The sequence below is a fragment of the Podarcis melisellensis genome (genome assembly GCF_964234715.1).
Source record: "Podarcis melisellensis genome assembly, chromosome: 1".
NCBI classification, from domain to species: domain Eukaryota; kingdom Metazoa; phylum Chordata; class Lepidosauria; order Squamata; family Lacertidae; genus Podarcis; species Podarcis melisellensis.
Window position 1 is genome coordinate 19,687,053 of NC_138528.1, and position 22,330 is coordinate 19,709,382.

Here is a 22,330-nt window from a genome sequence, read left to right on the forward strand (position 1 = left end):
GTGGGAACTTTGATTAAATCTACTTTGGCGGTGGGGTTCCACCACCACAACCCACCTTTCCAAACAATGAGCACTCTAAGATATACACCTTTCTAAGATATACACCTACACACAGTCCATTTCAATTTATGGGAACCATGCAAAAACGCACCCATGTTCTCATGCGCCTCTTGTTCATTTCACTAGGACTGTGCAGGAGGATTTATTGGTTGGTCATGCCAAAAGATTGATTTTCTTCTTCTTCTTCTTTTTTTTACAAGAACAGTAGGATTACACCAGATCTATTGTCCTCAGTGTTTGAAACTCCCAATGTTCTAGGAGCATTTTGCGACGAGGAATTTCATTAGCGCGAGCAGTTTCGGAGCTCTGTGCCTAAGAGTTCAGTTTTAAAACTGCAGAGTGGAAGGAAAAGAGGACCTTTTTCTGCCTCCCCACTTCCAGATACTCTCTGAACTGGAGAAGAGACCCTCTTAAGAATGTTAGTGGGGTGGGCAGGGGAAGGACTAAACTATGTGAAAAATGAACATATTATTTTAGCTTCATTTCATTCATTTTCAGCTTTGTATTCTTGTTATTAAAAAAGTGTGCCGAGACATTCCGTTGTTGTGCCCCATAACCTAGGTTTAAGGTGCCATTTAGCTCCTAGCTTTCATATCTCAGTTCCTAACACTGATCATCCTATGACCGACTTCAGTGACACTATATGAGGTCAGTCAAGAAACCAGCTGGGGAGATAAGAATCAGCAGGAGCTTTCTCCCTTCAACTCTTCCATATAGGAAATTAAACTTTAATCCTTCATTGAGGCTCTACTAAACCTTTTGCCATAAGGCAGGGGTGGGCAGACATCAAGCTTGCAGAATCGACTTTTTTTTACCCTAGAATACTGAAGTCCGCCAGCTGGAGCCTAGTCCAGTCCAGTCCAGAATACATATCTATGATTCTGTGAAAATAGTGGTTTAGGAAAGGGGTGGATACACCCTTAGAATTAAGGAACAGAGCACCTGTGGTATGCATGTCTAGGAACTCAGTTCTCAGTATTTGCATACAAAACTGCACTTGTTTTCCCTTAAGTCCTTGTCCCCCACTCATATCAGTAGCTAACTCTGTGTGTGTGTGTGTGTGTGTGTGTGTGTGTGTTGTTTTTGTTGCTGCTGCTGCTATTGTTAAACAACTGTGTGTTGGAAATCCTTGGTTATTTACGGCAAGCCAGAAATCTAACAGTAGATCGAACTTTGCTAACCTGATACTTCCCAGATGTTTTGGACTACAAATCCCATCAGCCATAGTCAGCATGGCTGTGCTGGCTGGGTAGGTCAAGACAGAGAGGATGGAAAGAGGAATGGATCAGGCCCAGAGCAGGACAGTGGGGCTTATTTTCCAGTAGACAAGCACAGGTAAAGCTCCAATCTTATATCTATATAATGGGGAGTAAATCCCATTGAACTTAGTGGGGCTTACTCTGAGTAAACATAGAGGATAGTGCTGTTACATTATATATACATAGAAGTATTCGGGGGGGGGGGTGGATTTTGAAAATTATTCCTACCCATCTGCCCTATCCCCACAGGGAAGTGTACTTACTCATGCTACACACCACCAAATCTAATTATCCCACAGTTAACAGGTTTCCAAGCATACTGAATTTTGCATACACCCTGGGACCTTAGGGTGACGGACGGGTAATACATTATTATTATTAGAAATGCAAATTATTAAGTGGGACAGAAACGTCTTAAGCAATTGAAAGAAATCAGTGCAGTTGGAGAATTCTATTATTTGCTGCTGCAAGGCAGACGCAGCCCTCCATCTCCTTCAGGGGGAAATCGGCTTGTTGCATTCAAAATAAAGGGGAAAACAAAAATCTTGCACAAACCTCTTTATCCCCCCCCCCATCCCCACGTTCTTTTCGGGGTTATTTCACTAAGCCCTAAAACCTCTTGTTACTGGAAAGTAACAAAGGGGGAGAGGGAGAGAGAGGCTTCCCCACTCCCCTCCTCCTGCTCCTCGCCTAAAAATAGAAAAGGAAGGGGGGGTCAGTGCATCTCAAAGCATCCACCCAGAAACCTGTGCAACCGCAACACCCTTTCCTAGCGAGGGGCGGCTTCGAGGTCGCCCCTCTATCCAAAGCCTCCTCCATTCATTTCACTGTATTCACTCGACGGGACTTGTATTCCGCTTAGTCGCCCAGAACCTCAAAGCGGTTCCGCTGGAATCCTAAGCGCTTTACGCAAAATCCCCTTTCATTCATCACGACGGCTATGGATGTCAGAGACGGATGACCCACGCATCTTGGGGGGGGGGGGATGTCCGCTGTTGCAAACCACCCCCTCCCAATATTCGAGGGCGCGGAGAGGGGCGGTTCGAAGGCTCAGCGGACCCTCGATGGGGTGGGGTGGGGACGCCGCCTCTCGCCATTTACCTGCGCGGCCATAAAGGAGAGATCCATGGTGCTGCTGGATCCCGAGGTGCTGCTGCTGCTGCTGCTGCTGGCGCTGTTGTTGTTGGTGCTCCTCGCCGAGCTGGCGGTGAAGCTGGTGCTGAGGTTGCTGCTGCCCCCCGGCGTGGCTTCGTCTCTGGGGGGCTGGGGAGGGGCCTCCCCCAGCAGCAGCTTGGGGCGCGTTACCAGTTCCAGCTCCTTGGGGTGGCGGAGCCCGCGCGGCTGCCTGGCTGTCCCCAGCTTCCTCGGAACATGGTCCGCCCCGATGCTGGCTGTGGCGGCGGCGGCGGCGCCAGCTGGAGTCTCCACAAGCAACTAGTCCGCGCGAGGAGCCGCCTTCGCTGCTGCCTGGCCACGCCCCCTTTCCCGGGCCGCTCAGTCGCAGCAGCAGCAGACAAAGGGGGACAGGCTCTCCCCTCTCCGCCTCCTGCTCCGGCTTCTGCCTCGCGCAAAGGAAATTGCTAAGCCAGCCAACCACCTGAGTCCCCAGCTACGATGCCAAACACACACACATTACGCACACGCAGATGGAGTGTGTGTGTGTGTTCCCCCTTGGCAGGTCTCCTGTGCCTTAAAAAAAATGCCCGGATGATATGAGAGGCAGGCAGACGTTCAACAGGTCACTTCTGTTTCCCCAGCCGTACAGCATCTCCGTTGTTCGTAAGCGCTCATTAGATTTTCAAAAGGCTTTCTTTTTTCTTTTTTTTTACAAGGCGCCTCACCAAAGATTCCTGAGCAAGCTGCGCAGTTATGGAATAAGAAATAGCTCCGTTGGTTAGAGCGCGGTGCTGATGACGACAAGGTTGCAGGTTCGATCCCCCTATTCCTGCAATGGATCGAGGTGGATGGCCAGCTCCCAAGACACTGCGATCTACTCACAGAGTTAAAAACTGGCAGTAATCTACCCCTTTTTGGGGGGTTCAGGTCAAAGTTGTTGAGCTTTATTTGGGAGGAGGAAAGCCTCGTTTTTTAGGGGTGCAGACTTCTTTGGGGGGAACCGGTGATCTACCACAGATGTCCAGTGATCTACCAGTAGATCACGATCTACCTGTTGGACATACCTGGATTAGATGATCCTCCAACTCCCTTCCAACTCCACAGTCCTATGATTCAAGAGGAGAGGACTTCCTGTATCAGGACTTGGTTATGTAGCAGGGAGCAGAGAGTAAGGATAAAGAAACAGTTCTCTGCAAGGAGAGATGTTGAAATGGAGTGTCCCCACCCTTCACCCCACCAGGATCAGGAGTGGGCCTGTACTAAATAGTTCAGGGTGGTGAAAACAAGGTAAAGGTAAAGGGACCCCTGAACATTAGGTCCAGTCGTGACCGACTGGGGTTGCGACACTCATCTCGCTTTACTGGCCGAGGGAGCCGGCGTACAGCTTCCGGGTCATGTGGCCAGCATGACTACGCCGCTTCTGGCGAACCAGAGCAGCGCAGGGAAATGCCGTTTACTTTCCCGCTGGAGCGGTACCTATTTATCTTCTTGCACTTTGAAGTGCTTTCGAACTGCTAGGTTGGCAGGAGCAGGGACCGAGCAACGGGAGCTCACCCCGTCGCAGGGATTCAAACCGCTGACCTTCTAATCGGCAAGTCCTAGGCTCTGTGGTTTAACCAGGACCCTAACTCTGGAATTTTCCCCATCCCTGCCTAGGAAAATATTGATGGCTACACCTTTGATAAGCTGCTGCTGCTTCTGCCTAGTTAAAGCATATCTGTTCTCTCAGGCCAAGTCTGTGCTGCTGTATTTTTAACGTTAATTGTCCTGGTTTTATTGTGTTTGATTGGAAGCTGTGAGGTGTGGACCACACTGTGGTGAAAAGCATTCTGTGCGCTTCATAAATAGGTAAAATACACTTTAATAAATTTTGCTCTAATGAAAGTAATTTAGCTGACTCTCCCCAACTTCACTTCTTCTAGATTTATGGTTTGTTTATTACTCAGCATTGAGAACATGGATATAGGTTTCACTTTATGGCATTTGAAGCGGCAAGGTAACTTGGAGTATGGGGCCATGGGCAAAAAGGACATTATGACTCATGAAGCATCTCTCATCTATATTTGTGCCTGTGCACATGCACACTCTAATAAACCAGGCCTTTGGTTGATTTGATTGACATCCTATGCCTTTTTAAAATGTGGGTTGGGAGGAGGTGTTATTAGATTGTTGTTCTTATTTCGATTATGGATTTTGTGGTTTTATATTTTGATTTTATTCTGTAAACCGCCCTGAGACCTGTGGGTATAGGGCGGTATATAAATAATAATAATAATAATAATAATAATGTCAATACCAACCCTTACCAGCACTCCACACTATTGGTAGGTTTATTCATTGTCTGTAAAGTACATTGCAACCATGAGACTTCAATATATGTACATTTTAAGTTTTCACAAAGTTCCAGGTCATGTTGCTGTTTGTGTTACCCTATGTGGGGACTCCTATTGTTTGTAGTTTTGTGGCCCTGGACCAGTGCACTGCCTCATTGCTGCAGTAAGCTGGATGAGGGGAGAAATTCAGTATGAAGCCTAGGAAGGGGGAGGGCTCTGTGGGTGAGTGGCTCTCATGCCTGATAAATAGATTAGTTGCCTGTCTGGATTTGGGTGCCCTACCTTGGAAGGAGCAGGTACATAGAACCATAGAATCATAGAATCATAGAGTTGGAAGAGACCACAAGGGCCATCGAGTCCAACCCCCTGCCAAGCAGGAAACACCATCAGAGCACTCCTGACATATGGTTGTCAAGCCTCTGCTTAAAGACCTCCAAAGAAGGAGACTCCACCACACTCCTGATTTAGCACACATGATTTAGCAGTGCTCCTAGATGCAGCTTTGTCACTAGAGGCTCAGGTGTTGTAGCAGTGCAGAAATCTTTTTCTCTATCCACTTTTTCCAGGCCATGAATAATTTTATAAAACTTCGATCTTGTCCCCTTGTGCTGCAAAGTTTCTGTTATGTACTGAAGTTCTCACCCTGGGCCAGCAGGAGGATACTGTAGATAGTTTTCACTCAGGTCCACATATGCAAATAAGGAATTGAAAGTGACGTTCAGTGATTGGATAGTTACAGAAAGTTGTTACTGTTGCGTTGTAGTGGAGCTCTATATAAGCAGGCTGGCTGAACCCTTCAGTTCAGTTCTGTTCTGGCCTGTGAATAAACAAGAGCTGTCCGAAGAATTGCTGTGTCGTCTGATATGTTCACCCACAACTTAACACTTTCCTCATAAGGGATTCTCTAATTAATTCTCCTAAATAAAGAAACAAACAAATAAAATATCCCCATGCCTTAGAAGAGCCTTCATCAACCAGGTGACCTCTGGGCAGCTTAGATTACAACTCCCATCGCCACCAGACAACAGGGGGCACCAAGTTGGCAAAGGTTGACTTAGTGCATTGGACAAATTATGCAATACGTAACTCGACATCACCTGGGAAGCCAGATGCAGGCTGCAATATCTTATACATGCTATCTTATACATGCTTACCAGGGAGTAACTGAACCTTCTCATAGACATCTATGCATCACTCAAAGACAGACTATGGGTTATTAGAGTGCTTCGTGAATATTTGCTTTAAAGCTGTTTACTTCAAAAGGGGGAGGACAGGGTTTTGTCGTCCCCCCCTCCCCGCTCAGAGCACTGGAACATACGTCAATTAGTGAATCGTTGGGTTTGTCAGATTTCCTGCGGCATAGTAGGAAATCCTTTGTTGCACTGAATGTGTGCATAAGCTCTGCTTTTGCTTCATAAAGCAGATCTAACGAAATTTGACAATTGAGTCTGGCTTCCAAAGAGGATTTTTAAAAAAATGTGCTTGTATTTATGTGTGTTTGCGTTTCTGTATGTCGTGTTCTAGTCTCCAAAGCAATTCAAATTTCTCCTTTCTTAGACCTCTTTTAAACAATACAAACATTTGGAATGCAAGGATTACTGGTAGCTTGCTGGATGGGACTTATGGCCCAGTTAGCAAAGTTCCCTGTTTTTAATCTCACAAGATGGAGAGAACCATCCACCCACAATTGTATTCTGCCTCTGGACTAGAGAAGTGAAGGTCTGGTAGTGGGGCAGACCCAGAAAACAGGGGAACCACCAGTCCTCAGTTTCCTCCCTCACACCTTCACATGCTTCATGTATTTGTCTAGCTTTTTTCCAAGTCTCTTCTGCTAGTGCCTTAGTCCCCATCATAGCTAGGACCATTTTTGTCTGCCCCCCTCTTTAATCTTTCAATAGGGCAAAGGAAGAGGGCCTTCTCAGTAGTCACAACTGCCCCATGAAATGCCCTCACATCAGTTGTCAAGGAAATAAACAACTGTTAGACTTTTTGAAGACATCTGAAGGCAGCTCTGTTTAGGGAAGTTTTTAATGTTTGATGTTTTATCGTGTTTTTAATATTCTGTTGGGAGCTACCCAGAGTAGCTGGGGCAACCCAGTCAGATGGGCAGCATACAAATAATAAAAATTATTATTATTATTATTATTATTATTATTATTATTATTATTATCATCCCGGCAATTCTTATTGGTTGAAAGGTAGGCTATACAGAGTGTGTCCTGGCCCTTGCTGCCAGAAGAATTCGAACTTGGGTTTCTATTTCTGCCAGTGTTTAATAAATGTATAGATCTGGTGATATTGTTAACATAGCAAATGGCAAGCATTCCTGCTCTGGGCAAGTAAATGTGTGCTTCTACAAGTGGGCAGGGCCAGCGAGGTTTGTTCAGGCTACTGCTGGCATCTCCATGTCCTTCTCCACAGAGAGGCTTCCTCGGTGTCCATCTTGCCTCAGTAGAGGCTCCTTTGTGACAGGAAGCTACCAACATGAGTTTGACTAAACTGCTGGAGGCAGGGGAAGACAGGAGTGCCTGGCGTGCTCTGGTCCATGGGGTCACGAAGAGTCAAACACGACTAAACAACTAAACAACAACAACACCCTGTAGCCCAAGACCACCCCCCTGAAACATCACACATACATTACTGAAGGAGGTGGTCTACAACAGAAATCCTGCTTGCCAGGGTACTTGATAATAGTCACTGATTGCTTTACCTGGGCAGCCTGGCCATTCTTTTGTGATGGTTAATAGTTTAGTTCCTGAATCCAGGTCACAAGCTCACCCTATTCATACACAAATACGTCCTTTAAACAGGATCTGTAAGCAAAGACATGGGGGGTGGGGTTCCCATTTCCCTTCTCCTTGCAGAGAAATATTTGAGGTCAATTTGGGAGAGTCAGGATTGCTGTACTATTTCAGACATGTGGTTTATATACTTACGCATGTGTTCGCCTTGTGCATTTATGAACATTTAATTTATATTTGAGACCTTAGGATTCTTTTAACAAAACGAATGGCCCCAACTTAGCCATGTTCATTAATTTCAGTGGGCCTATTCTCTGAGTAAAACCTAGCTGAATACCCATCACACTTAACACAAAATAAATCTGTATCCTGAGTGGTAACCTTTAAATTCATGTACAGTGTTGTCAATTAAACACTGTCCCTACATGAACACCATCCCATTTTTATTGTGTTCTGTGTTTTGCACTAGGGAGCCCCATGGGATTCACCCAAGCGAAGCATCTGGAGGTTTGCTGCCTTTGGTGAGCCCCGTCCAAATGGATCTGAGGAGCCCTGCCTGGAGACAGAGTGCAGAATGTCTGGCAAACCGCCCCTCCCCTGTTGTTTCCTTACAACAGAAAGCAGACGAGAGATGCTGAATTTTTAATACCAGAGCCTGATTGGATTGAATTGCCAGAAGAAAATGCACTTAAGGAACTCTTTACATTTTTCATTCATCCTTCAGCACCACTTAGGGACCTGAATAAATAATCGGTAATTTGATGGAATTCCCAGCCGCCCACCCGCGTAATGTGACAGAAATGTGCCTGCACAGGTATTTTAGGGGAACAATGGGGGGAAATGCACCAGAACATTGTTGCAGGATCTGTGAAGTGAAAATGCAGGGAGAAGAAGCTGGTGCTCTTTGCCCCTTCTCTTTTGTTCATCTGCTTTCAGTGCCACCTTTTCCATCAAAAGGGCCTTCCAGGGGGATTGCAAGATAAGAGCACAGTAAACACAAAATTTAAGCCGGGAAAAAATCATATAAGAATAAAAAGGAGAACACGGCAGAGATCTTGCCTCAAACAGCAAAAAAGGACCCCCGGGAAGATGAAATATAGTGGTACCTCAGGTTACATATGCTTCAGGTTACATACGCTTCAGGTTACAGACTCCGCTAACCCAGAAATAGTACCTCGGGTTAAGAACTTTGCTTCAGGATGAGAACAGAAATCGTGCTCTGGCGGAGCGGTGGCAGCGGGAGGCCCCATTAGCTAAAGTGGTGCTTCAGGTTAAGAACAGTTTCAGGTTAAGAATAGACCTCCGGAACGAATTAAGTACTTAACCCAAGGTACCACTGTATGTATATTCTTGCTTAAAAGCCTGACAAAGGAAACTAGTATTTTCAGAATGGCAGAGCTCCTGTAAGGCAAGGTCCACCTGAATCTTGGTGGGGTAGGGAACATGTAGTAGGGTCCACTAGGCCAAAGGTTGGGAACCTCAGGCCTGGTGGCCAAATGCAGCCCCCCCCCCCAGTTCCCTGTCTGCCCTTGGGGCTCTGACTAGGCAACACTCCCTTTCCCAGTCCACACCTCTCACTGGTCCTGCTCTGCAGCCCCTTCAAAATATTTTTGGCTGGCTGTTATGTGTCCTTGAACTGCAATAGTGCCAGGATGGAAGGGTGTGCAAACCTCTGGCTTTTGCACAGCTGGAATTTAGTCTACTGTACAGAAGTAAGAATCTCTGCCACGGGGTGAGCTCCCGTTCCTTGGTCCCTGCCCCTGCCCACCTAGCAGTCCAAAAGCACATCAAAGTGCAAGTAGATAAATAGGTACCACTCCAGCAGGAAGGTAAACGGCATTTCCGTGCGCTGCTTTGGTTTCGCCAGAAGTGGCTTAGTCATGCTGGCCACATGACCCGGAAAAACTGTCTGTGGACAAACGCTGGCTCCCTCGGCCACTAAAGTGAGATGATTGCCGCAACCCCAGAGTCGTTTGCAACTGGACTTAACGGTCAGGGGTCCTTTACTTTTTTTACAGAGGTAAGAAGCATATCTGTTTATAGCTGTCAACTTTTCCCTTTTCTTGCGAGGCATCCTATTCAGAATAGGATACGGCTTTGTATCTGTTACCCCTCCATACTGGAATAGAGAACCCCACTGGAAGGTTCCCCTTGGAAGGAATGCTTCACTCAGGCTGGAAAAGATTCTCCAGCCTCGCCCTACAAGAAAGGCCCCAACTCATCTCGACATCTGGCCTTTGTGATGAACCAGTGGTCCCTCCCTCTTTCCTATAGCAAGCCTCTGAGCTAAAACTATGCATAGGCCTGCCCAGGCATCTGTAGGCACCACAATCTGAATCAGCGGAAGGCCTTGGCATGACTCAGCAAATTGTTATCTAAAGGAATGCGCAGGATGTACCAAAGACCATGGCCATTTGGAGCTATTTGATTGGACCATTGGAATTCCAGTGCCCACCTCTCCTGGCTCTTCTTGGGATTGGTCAAGAGGCCTGACTCTTTGCCTGTAGACACCCAGGCCCTGCTTGTAAGCTCTTTTGAAATGCACACTGTTCTATTTTTGGCTCACATATAAAGGTTAGCTAGTTAACTCTTGTGTTTTGTTTTATTCCCCCCCCCCCATTTTGGAATCGATTTTCTCATTTGTTCCTAAATAAATTAGCTTAATTGGAACCCTGGAGTTAATGAATCTCTTTGTGTAGCCTGGCCCAGTTTTATGGCCTCACCTAGACCAGAGATAAGTAGAAGGTCAATGGAGATCTACAGATGGTTCTCTGGGTGATTTACAGTAGATCAGCAAGGACTGTTTCTCAATACAGCACCATCAAAAGGATATTTAATCCTTGTCCTGGGTCTGTGGGCAATTCAGACTTAAGGACGTGCACTGTAAAGCGCCAGCCAGAACACTGGCATTTTTAGGACTCTGGATTATTATTTATTTATTAAATTTATATAATGCCCTATGCACGGAGGTCTCAGGGCAGTTCACAAAAAAGATCACAATAAATAAAATTAAAATAAAAACAATAACCCAATAATACCTCCCCCAAAAAGCCACATTTTAAAAGGGCATAGGATGTTGATCAGGTCAACCAAAGGCCTGGTTAAAAAGGAACATTTTTGCCTGATGCCTAAAGGTGTATAATGAAGGCGCCTGGCGAACTTCTTTGGGGAGAGCATTCCATAGATGGGGAGCCACTGCAGAGAATGCCTGTTCTTGCATTGCCACACTCCAGACCTCTCAAGGAGGAGGCACACGAAGAAGGGCCTTAGAAGATGATTTCAGGGTCCAGGTAGGTTGATATGGAAAGAGGCGGTCCATGAGGTATTGCGTTCCTGAGCCTGGATCAGAGTCCATTGCTCCAGATGTTTTCTTGGAGAAGCTGATACCACCTTCTGCAAATGACAGGCTTCCTAACAGAAGTCTTCTTCTTTGGTGATCACCTGTAGCCAAGTAAGATTGTCTTCCATAAACATGGTTTTAACAATGAGTCCGTAAGTGACTGTGGAGGCCAATTCTGGATCCACATGTCCTTCCACAGTGGGGACATTGGTTTCCAGGCGGGAGTTGATCACGGTGTGGATTTGCCAAGCGTGCCTTCCTTTTAGCATGTTTGTCCCTTGTGTCCCGAGTTTGAGTGTCTTCAAATCCCATGACACCTTTCGTAAAGGCTATTCTCCAACTGCAGCACTCGCAGGCCAGTGTTTCCCAGTTGTCAGTGTTTATACTACATTTTTTTTTAAAGATTTGCCTTGAGATGGTCTTTAAACCTCTTTTGCTGACCATCAGCATTACGCTTTCCATTTTTAAGTTCAGAATAGAGTAGTTGCTTTGGAAGACGATCATCAGGCATCCGCACAACATGACCAGTCCAATGAAGTTGATGTTGAAGAATCATTGCTTCAACACTGGTGATCTTTGCTTCTTCCAGTACACTGATATTAGTTTGCCTGTCTTCCCAAGTGATGTGTAAAATTTTTTGGAGACACCGTTGATGGAATCTTTCGAGGAGTTGGAGATGGCGTTTATAAGTGGTCCATGTTTCACAAGCATATAGTAAGGTTGGTAGTACAATAGCTTTGTAAACAAGCATTTTGCTTTCCCTGTGAATGTCCCGGTCCTCAAACACTCTGCACTTCAATCGGGAGAAAGCCACACTCACAGAGCTCAGGCAATGCCCCTTCCGACCTTCAGGAGGAGGGGGGGTTGTGGGATCACGACCCCGCCCACACTCGCTCTCGCGAGGCTGGCGTCAGCCTCGCAGGAGACAGGGATTCCCTCAATTAGCATACCCTGTGGCGCCAGCCAATCGGCTGGCGGCAGGGGCGGGCCTTCGTAGGGCCACTTAAGGTCAGGGCAGCCCCTGGCTCGCCCCCTTTCTTCCCTGGAGACGACGCGGTTTCCCACCCACCCGCCCTTTAGGTTTTGCCACTGACTTTGCTATGGGCTTCGGCTGGTCGCCGCAAGGGGCCTGGTAGGAGTTTTTCCATTTGGCTAATTGGCTGGTTTGGTGAGCCACTTGGTTTTTTCGCCTACCTCGTAGCAAATCATCACAACTCCCTCGGTTTTGGCGGTAGGCATTGGCCGGGGTATTATCATGCAGATGAGGTTGGGGGGGAGGAACGCCATCACCTCCCCCAATGCTTGAAGGGTAGTTCGTTAAAGGACTCCGAGGGGCGACGCCTCGTCCGAAACCTACGGAGGCTAGGGCCTAAAGCGCGCCCCCGAGCGGTAACCCCTCGGGGAGCGCCTAGGGATATGCATCTCGGGTGGCTCCCCCTGTTGGTGTTTAACCCTTCCCGGTCAGACCGGATAGTCGGTTAGGGCCAATGCCTAAAGCCAATACCCTTCTTTCCTGTAATCAATAAAGTTGTGGCCATTTTCGCCCATTAACCTAAAAACTCTGTGTCCGTTGTCTTCATTTATTCCACCTGTGGGGGGGAGGGAATAGCCACACAATGCTGGATTTCGGCATCAATGTTGGCCCTTGTGGAAAGATAACTGCCTAGGTAGGAGAAGTGATCGACATTTTCCAACGTTACACCATTGAGTTGGATTTGTGGTGCTGCAGAGGGGTTATTTAGTACTTGTTGGTGCAGCACTTTGGTTTTTTTGGATGTTGAGTGATAGGCCAAGCTTTTCATAAGCTTCTGCAAAAATATTTAGGATGTTTTGGAGGTCATCCTCTGAGTGTGCACACACTCCATTGTCATCAGCATACTGAAGCTCTATAATGGAAGTTACGGTAACCTTACTCTTTGCTTTCAGCCTGCTCAGATTGAAGAGCTTTCCATCTGTTTGATATATGATTTCTACTCCGGTGGGGAGTTTCCCTTTGACAAAGTGTAGGATCATGGCAATGAAGATAATGATTAGAGTTGGGGCGAAAACACAACCCTGTTTAACACCTGATCCCACTGTGAATGGTTCACTTTGAGAGCCATTGTTATCTGCGATTGTTGCTGTCGTATTATCATGGAGGAGCCGAATGATGTTTACAAATTTATCTGGGCAGCCAATTTTCAGAAGCACAGTCCACAGGGCATTACAATTTACAGTGTCGAAAGCCTTAGTCAGGTCAATAAATGCCATATACAGTCTGACCATTGGCCTATCTCGCTCAGTACTGTCTACATCTACTGGCAGTGACTTTCCAGACTTTCCAACCTGGAGACACTGGGACCTTCTGGGTGCAAAGCAGATGTTCTACCACTGAACTACAACTTGGATAGCCATCATGGTGACTCCTGAAAGCAACAGGCAAAAGGTAAGGCAGCAGAAGGGATCTGAATCGTTCCGCAACCCCAACACCAGCCATTATTATCACGGCAACTTTCTCATGTGCATCTAGCACCTTGCGAGACCAATTTTGTCTCATTTCTCTCCCCAACGGTAGCTGATTCCCTCTTTTCTCAGAATCAGCTGTTATTATGGTGCCCTGCAGATTGGTTGAGATGCTGTTCCTAGCCTTGAAGTGAAAGATGATACAAGGAAGCATATTGCAGTGATGCTGATTTAAAAAAATCCTAGTATCATTTGCCTCTTTGACAAGTCATGTGCAGCAAGGGCTTCATGTAATGTAAGCCCACTGGCTGTTTTTCCCTTGAAAAGCACCCTTGGAGTGAGGAAGGGAGGAGGTGGAGGAGGGAGAGAGAGGTGGGGAGGGAGGAGGAAGTTTCTCTCTGAAACTCCTTAACACAAGCCATTTTTCATTCCATAGTATTCCAGAGTCACACTGCAAAATACACATAGCTATGAAACGTCCGGAAGGAAAAAGCAGCTGGCAGAGGATGTTTCAGAGAGAAATAGGAATGGCAATGGACACCAGATCCCCTTCTGCCCCTTTCTTCCTGCAAATCCCTCCCTCCTGAGGATGCTTTGCAACCCAGAGAAGCAGGCGACAATCTTACATGGCACACGGTTGTACTGTAATGTTTAGTTTTGCAGCGAGAAGATAGATGCCTATTCACAGAGTCTCCAATGAGTAGGGCACAACTGATTTACAGTTGAACAAGAGGATTGCATTCCTGCCTCCTGGATGAGTTCTGCCAAGCAAACATAAAACAGCAGGAGGGGGTTGGAAGAGTGGATTTATTGGGACTCTGGGTGAGTTTACAAGGGAAGAGTGTTGCAAACAGCCTCCCCACCTCATTCGCTTCTTCCTCCAGAATGACAGCTTGGGGTCGCTTTATTGATGAGTGGTGGTTTTGTCAGTTGTGTGGCACACAATAGTCTAGACCAGGGATGGGCAGACCCCATTCCCATCTACACCAACTTCTCCCCTGCTGGTAAAATTAAAAGGCAAGAATAAATACGTAGCATTTTGCTGCTTAAATCACTCTGCCTAATGGTGCCCCCTATTTCAAGGTCTGCCCTGTTCTACTCTGGTTAAAAACTGGATACGATAGGGAACTGAAAGAAGGGAGAGCAGGCTGGCAGGGCTTGGAGGAGGGACATCTCTGTCCTACCCATTCACTGCCCCCTCCCGGTCCTGTGCAAAGAGAATTTGGATTGCAACCAAACAGGATGATTGACGGCTGAAAGAGGAGGTGGAGGATGGCCGGGCTTATATACCCCAAAGCCAACCTAGTCTGATCCACTCTGGGGCGATGCCAGTACTGCAGCCTGACCGCCATTGGCCAATTTGTGGGCAGGCTATGATCCACTTCCCGGACCAGTGTGAGGACTGTTTGCCTGATCCAACAGGCTTTCCTGATGTTCTTATCACAGGAACACCAGTTCCTGGCCATATCAGAAGTGTAAAGCTGGGTGAGTGAGTGAGTGAGGCACATTAGCCTGCAAACAACTTTGGTGGGTAAAAAATAAAAGAAATCCACCTGTGAATAACCAAGTTCTGTATTAAGATCCGTTGCTTACTTGGGAAAAATAAGAACTTTTCTTCCAATGCCAGTGCCACGTCAGGTACCTTTTCCAGCTTCGGGACATGCTAAGTTTAAGCCTCGTTAAAAGCCATGATGCAGATAAGCTTTTATAAATACATCTATCATATCAATGAATTCTGACCCCGCTGCGTGCGCCTTGAATTCTCCCCAGTGCTTGACTTGATAGGCAATTTGTTTCATTATGACAACAATGTCTCCGAATTGATTAGTTCATGGCATGTTTGGTTTGACAGGTGCTTTATATTTTATAGGGGATGATGGATTCGCTTTGACAGATGACAAGAGCCTTTGGCAGGATGAGCCACATCAGTACTGCTACAAGCCATGTTCACCTCAGCTAGTAATGTATGTACAGGGCACCATATAGAGGCTGTCTTACATAAGAAGAGTCTTGCTAGACCAGGCCAAAAGCCATGGAGTCCAGTGTCCTGTTCTCAGAGTGGCCAACTAGATGTCTATGAGCAGCCTACAAACAGGATCTGAACTGAAAACTTGTGATTGCCAGCAACTGACATTCAGAGGCATACTGCCTCTGACAGGAGAGGCAGAATATAGTCATTGTGGCCAGCAGCCATCAATAGATCCATGAATTTGTCTAATTTGTTCTTAAAGCCATGTAAGTTGGTGGTGCGGGACCAGCTGCGGGACCAAATTCCCTAGTTCAGTTGTGTGCTGTGTGAAGAAGTACTTTCTTTTGTCTGCCCTGAATCTTCCAACAGCCACCTTCATTGGATAGCAGTGGTGTAGCATGAGTTGCCAGTGCCCGGGGCCACACAGAAGGGGTGGGTGGGTGGGAGGGAAATGGAAATAATATGAATGCACATTCAACTGCCTAACGGCATCCACATCGCCCAAGAGATCTCGGCTACAAAGATAAGAACAGTCGTTCTGTTGTCTGGAAAGATCCCAAAATGTTGTTAACTGGAGGTTAACAAGGTCACTCCATGGTTTGTATGGAGAAGCTGTTTTCAATGGAGCTCACCGATGGAAGTGTGCAGCTATATTGAGGCAGCACCAGGTGTTGAAATTTTGCTCCTCCTAACAATTTTCTGCCTGGGGCAGCCACCTCTGTGACCCACCATGCTACACCACTGTTGGATAGCCCTGAGTTCTAGTATTGTGAGAGAGTGAGAAAAAGTGTTGTTATCCATTTTCTGCAAACCATGCATAAGCTTATATACCTCTGTCACACATCCTCGTTCACCAGCTCTATAGAAAAAGTCCTGAAATGCTGTAACCTTTCAGTGTAGAGTTTTCTGAATGTTTTCCAACTCAGCAATACCTTTTTTGGGTGGCCATTCTTAATGTACACTTAATGCGGAATTGCAATTCATTTTCTTGGAAAAGGTTGTTTGTAAGATACTTTGCCAGTTTTGGTGGCAGATATGCTTGCATTGTTAGGGACGCGGGTGGCGATGTGGGTAAAACCTCAGCGCCTAGGACTTGCCGATCGCATGGTCGGCGGTTCGAATCCCCATAGCAGGGTGAGCTCCCATCGTTCGGGCCCAGCTCCTGCCCACCTAGCAGTTCGAAAGCACCCTTAAGTGCATGTAGATAAATAGGTACCGCTTTATAGCGGGAAGGTAAACGGCGTTTCCGTGTGCTGCTCTGGTGCCGGTTCGCCAGAGCAGCTTCGTCACGCTGGCCACGTGATCCGGAAGTGTCTGCGGACAGCGCTGGCTCCCGGCCTCTACAGTGAGATGAGCACACAACCCTAGAGTCTGTCAAGACTGGCCTGTACGGGCAGGGGTACCTTTACCTTTACCTTTATGCTCGCATTGTTAGCATAGCCAGTAAGCAGCAATTGAAAATTTAGTATCCAGCACTATCAATTGACAATTATATAGCTCAACGTTTTGCAGTGTTTGACAGCTGGCATGCAGTAGCCATCGATACTGGAACAAGAAAACAAAACACCTGACAGCAGCTTCTGACAGTATTTAACAACCTGCACTGATATGTTCATGGTTCACACAGATTTAATTTGGACAGCAGTTTGACACAGACAGCTGGTAGCAGTTAACAGTTGATGGGACCTAACATGCAGCAGCCCTGTTTTGGCAATATTTACATTGGACCATAAAGAAGGCTGATCGCCGAAGAATTGATGCTTTTGAATTATGGTGCTGGAGGAGACTCTTGAGAGTCCCATGGACTGCAAGAAGATCAAACGCATCCATTCTTAAGGAAATCAGCCCTGAGTGCTCACTGGAAGGACAGATCCTGAAGCTGAGCTCCAATACTTTGGCCACCTCATGAGAAGAGAAGACTCCCTGGAAAATACCCTGATGTTGGGAAAGATTGAGTGCATAAGGAGAAGGACGACAGAGGATGAGAGGGTTGGACAGTGTTCTCGAAGCTGCCAGCATAAGTTTGACCAAACTGCAGGAGGCAGTGGAAGACAGGAGTGCCTGGCGTGCTCTGGTCCATGGGGTCACGAAGAGTCAGACATGATTAAACGACTAAACAACAACAACAACACATTGGACATGCAGCAGCAATCAGTATTTTACAGCATATGGGGCTCCATATATTGTTGGGCTACCTTACTCTGACCATTGAGCATGCTGGTTGAGGCTGATGGTAGTCCAACAATTTTAAAATGACTTCACACACACAAAAATTGAAATAAAAAACACATTCTGAAAACATACCCTGGACATGTAGGTCTTTTGATATTTTATTTAATAGATAGTTAATGACTTAGGAGGTCATTGGAAGAGGCCATAGCTCAGTGGCAGAGCACACTTGATTGCTTCTAGTTCAATTTCCACTGTTTCGTTATAAGAATTGGTTAGCAGATTATTTGAAATAGCTCTGCTTGAGACTCTGCAGAGCTTCTGCCAGTGATAATATACAATATATTGGATTAGGCCTTTCTTCCCTAACCTCCTGCCCTCTAGATGTTGCTGGACTCCAGCTCCCATCATCCCCGACCACTAACTATACTGCCCAGGCTTATAGGTGTTGGAGTCAAACAAGTCTGCTTACCTTTCCTGGTCAGGTGGCATTGCGGGACAGAGGCTCCCCACACCTTTTCATCCGATGGGGAGCATGTCTCGGGCAGTTTTCCCAGGTCGGCCTGACCCAAAATGGTCCTCACACCAGCCTGGGAAGTGGACCATAGCCTGCCCACAATTTGGTCTATCGTGGGCAAGCTGCAGTACTGGCTGAGCCCCAGCAGTGGATCAGCCTAGGCTGGCAGATGTCAGTCCACCTTGAGTATATAAAACCCACCAGCCTCCACCTCCTTTATTCAGTTCCTCATGAGATCTCCCACCTTCCTTCCCTTTTCTTGGATTTTGCCTGTGCTTAACCTTGCTAAGGACTATTGCTGGTCACCATATTCAGGGCTGGGTAGGATTTTGTCCATTGGACTAATTGGCCTGGTTCTTGGGTTCCGCCTGCCTAATCGCAATTCTCACAACTTTGGTGGTTTAGGCATTGGGTAAGCCTTAGTCTTTGGCGGAGGGGTGGTTGTAGCCTCTGCCTGCCCCTCCAGTTTTTAGGGGTATCCCATTAAAGCAGTGTTTCCCAAACTTGGTTCTCTAGCTGTTTTTGGACTACATTTCCCACCATCCCTGACCACTGGTCCTGCTAGCTAGGGATAATGGCAGTTGTCATCCAAAAACAGCTGGAGAACCAAGTTTGGGAAGCACTGCGTTAAAGGGACCTGGAAGGAATTAAAGGTAAAGGGACCCCTGACCATTAGGTCCAGTCATGACCGACTCTGGGGTTGGGGCGCTCATCGCGCTTTATTGGCCGAGGGAGCCGGTGTACAGCTTCCAGGTCATGTGGCCAGCATGACTAAGCCGCTTCTGGCGAACCAGAGCAGTGCACGGAAATGCTGTTTACCTTCCCGCCAGAAGTATTTATCTACTTGCACTTTGACGTGCTTTTGAACTGCTAGGTTGGCAGGAGCAGGGACCAAGCAACAGGAGCTCACCCTGTCACAGGGATTCGAACCGCTGACCTTCGGATCGGCAAGTCTTAGGCTCTGTGGTTTAACCCACAGTGCCACCCGTGTTCCTGGAAGGAATTGCTTCTGTCCAAATGTCCAGGTGGGGGCTAGGACCATAGCACTCCTCAAGGTGGCAGCCCCACAAGGGATCCCTTCTTGATGTGTGTCATAGTACCTCTATTGTCTTGGGTTGACCCCATATGTATATTCCAGCAGGCGGGCTCGTGGTTTGATAGTTATACTCAATACCTATGCCGAACGTATACATCTGTAATCAATAAAGTCATGCCCTGATGTGATCTGAAGCAATGTTGCCCTGCCTGTTTATTTGGGGGTAGTGGGGGCCACACAACATCAGGATAGCTGTTTTTGGTGGACAAAATATCTGACCCAATTAAAGACAGCTTCTAGTTGGGTTGGGGGACATTGTAGGCTTGCTTTAAAAATCAATCTTCTTTCTGGAGCTGGTTTCCAAAACAAGAGGCCCCGAAATCGTTTTGACAACCTTTGTTACAAATCAAATTTTCTAAAGTAATACTTTTCACAGAAATAGTCCGAGTCTAGCTTTGGGGAGAAAAGTTCAAAAACGGAGCCCCACCCCCACTCCTACTTCAAGCGAGCTTCATCTACTAATCTACTTCACCATGAGACACCTGTCAAATTTCGCTCCAATCTTGCTTTCAGGGTGCACGTGTTCAGCCGTGAAGTGCGCCTGTCTGCTGTGTGGAAAAACATGGACCGCTATATACCCTGTATTTGTGGCTGTCAAATCCTGTATTTCTGGTTGTCATCCTGTAAAATTGCCCCTTTGCCAGCTGTAGTTGCGGTACTCTTAAAAATAAAAGAACCTCTGTGGGCAGGTTCTTTTATAAAAGATCTATAGGCTCTGTTAGCTAACTTAACTTGCACTTACTACACAATCTGCTTGTTGACTCATCATCCCACTGAAAGTCATTGAACTGAAAGTCAATGGTCAAAATTTCTTATTGATGGTCTTTGAATCAAGCTACACTTTAAATGCAAACATATTTGTTGAAAATGCAACCTGAGCAGCTCTTTCTTCTGAAAGTCAAATTGGACACAATGCCCCTTCCGATCGTCAGGAGGAAGGGGGGTTGTGGGATCACAACCCCGCCCACACTCGCTCTCGCGAGGCTGGCGTCAGCCTCGCGGGAGACAGGGATTCCCCTAATTAGCATACCCTGTGGCGCCAGCCAATCGGCTGGCGGCAGGGGCGGGCCTTCGTAGGGCCACTTAAGGTCAGGGCAGCCCCTGGCTCGCCCCGTTTCTTCCCTGGAGACGACGCGGTCACCCGCCCTTTAGGTTTTGCCACTGACCTTGCTATGGGCTTCGGCTGGTCGCCGCAAGGGGCCTGGTAGGAGTTTTTCCATTTGGCTAATTGGCTGGTTTGGTGAGCCACTTGGTTTTTTCGCCTACCTCGTAGCAAATCGTCACAACTCCCTCGGTTTTGGCGGTAGGCATTGGCCGGGGTATTGTCATGCAGATGAGGTTGGGGGGGAGGAACGCCATCACCTCCCCCAATGCTTGAAGGGTAGTTCGTTAAAGGACTCCGAGGGGCGACGCCTCGTCCGAAACCTACGGAGGCTAGGGCCTAAAGCGCGCCCCCGAGCGGTAACCCCTCGGGGAGCGCCTAGGGATATGCATCTCGGGTGGCTCCCCCTGTTGGTGTTTAACCCTTCCCGGTCAGACCGGATAGTCGGTTAGGGCCAATGCCTAAAGCCAATACCCTTCTTTCCTGTAATCAATAAAGTTGTGGCCATTTTCGCCCATTAACCTAAAACTCTGTGTCCGTTGTCTTCATTTATTCCACCTGTGGGGGGGAGGGAATAGCCACACAACAAGGACATCCTATTGTATTTGCAAAAAGAATTCTACATCCTGTCATCCATCTAGATCCTGGTTATTATTGTGGCAATTTGATATGACATTACTTAATAATAATGATCAAGTTGTCCATGTCTCTTCCTCCCTGCACGTGTCTCAGGTGAATGAAGAAAGAAATGGTTACACTATCACCCACAATTGCTGTAACTGCCTACATCCGTTTTCAAACAGACACACTGCAGGGTAATGCAGAATCATTCTGCGGCAAGCTTTTATTTCCGGAATCAAACCAGTTTTCAGCACTGGGGAAGGAAGAAGGGGGTGGGGGAGCGCACCGCCCCCGGCACCATGATCCCGGTGGGGTGCCATCGCAACTGCCCCCCCCACTCTGGGCGCCACACCCCCACGGGTGGTGCACCATGTCCCCAGGACATGCGCCACGCCCCTGCAGGTGTCATGTGATGGCCCCGGGACGCACGCCAGCCATGCTCCCATCTGCTCTTCGCCCCCCGGTGCTGGAGCATGAATGCCACTGGTTTTCAGGAGCATTTTTTAAAAAAAATACAGTAGATCTAGACTGCATGAGGTCTATGTAGAAAAAAACCACTACTTGGCCCCCCAGAATAAAATGTTGTGTGTACACAGCCTTAAGCTTATAATTTAAACTGCATTATACTAGGAATTGAGAGCCCATGCAAGTTGGGAGCTGACCTAATTATGAGCACGAACTTGACGTTTACCAATATATCTGGAGTAACCTGAAAAAGGCATACGAAACAAAGACCTTACCTCGACGTCTTGTTGTCAGCTGGAGTCTTTTGTGTATACAGTCTTATTGACAAGATTTGCTACACCATTGAACTATTGAACTCTCAATCTCGGTTATATTGTATAGCAATTTTCAAGACTATATATATTTTTTCAAGTTCCTTGCAACTGTACTTATATGTTTTGTGCTGATATTATTTTGAGCCATAATACAGATTGCATTGGGACATTCAGTGTACATTATACCGTCGTATCTCGGGATAAATGTGCTTCAAGTCAAGTTGTGCTCTGCGACAACGTGGAAGTAACAGAGCATGTTACTTCTGAGTTTTGCCGCATGCGTATGCGCAGACGGTCAAAATGACATCACTCGCATGTGCGGAAGTGGTGAAACGCAACCCGCGCACACGCAGATGCGCAGATGCGTTTGCTTCAGGATGCGAACGGGGCTCAGGAACCCGAGGTACCACTGTATACAGAGTTGTGTTTGATTTGATATAATTGAAACAAATCAATCAAATCAACGGTGGGACTAAATAATCCTTGACGTCCCTTCCAGCTCTGTGATTCTGTGACAGGACATGCATACACATGGACACAAAGGGGCCATTCAATTGGCAGCTTTTCATGTCATAGTTACAGAAGTGGCTGCTGTCGCTTGCATAGATAAAATGGCACACTGCACAAGAAGCAGATTTCTCCCTGCCAGACCTGAAGCTCAATTATGAATCAGCCGCTTTTTGCTGGCTGAGAGAATGGCTGCTTCTTTAAAACACGGATATTTTGGATTTAGAAGGCTTCAATAATGTTTTTGGGTGGCATGCATATTTGTGGTATGATAAGGTC

General features: G+C 47.0%; 2 protein-coding genes across 2 annotated transcripts in view; both read right to left on the reverse strand.

Annotated features, from left to right (window-relative positions):
• LOC309372613 (uncharacterized protein C14orf132) overlaps positions 1–2,887 on the reverse strand; it is a 34,731-nt gene extending 31,844 nt beyond the window's left edge. Inside the window, exon 1 of the mRNA XM_081916348.1 lies at positions 2,421–2,887. Coding sequence (XP_081772474.1) covers positions 2,421–2,447 — 27 coding nt within the window. The 5' untranslated portion in view covers positions 2,448–2,887. The remainder of the gene's footprint in view (positions 1–2,420) is intronic.
• Positions 1–22,330, reverse strand: part of LOC309378999 (uncharacterized protein) — a gene marked incomplete at its 5' end in the record, with an annotated part of 437,816 nt that overhangs the window by 206,813 nt on the left and 208,673 nt on the right. The window lies entirely within an intron of this gene.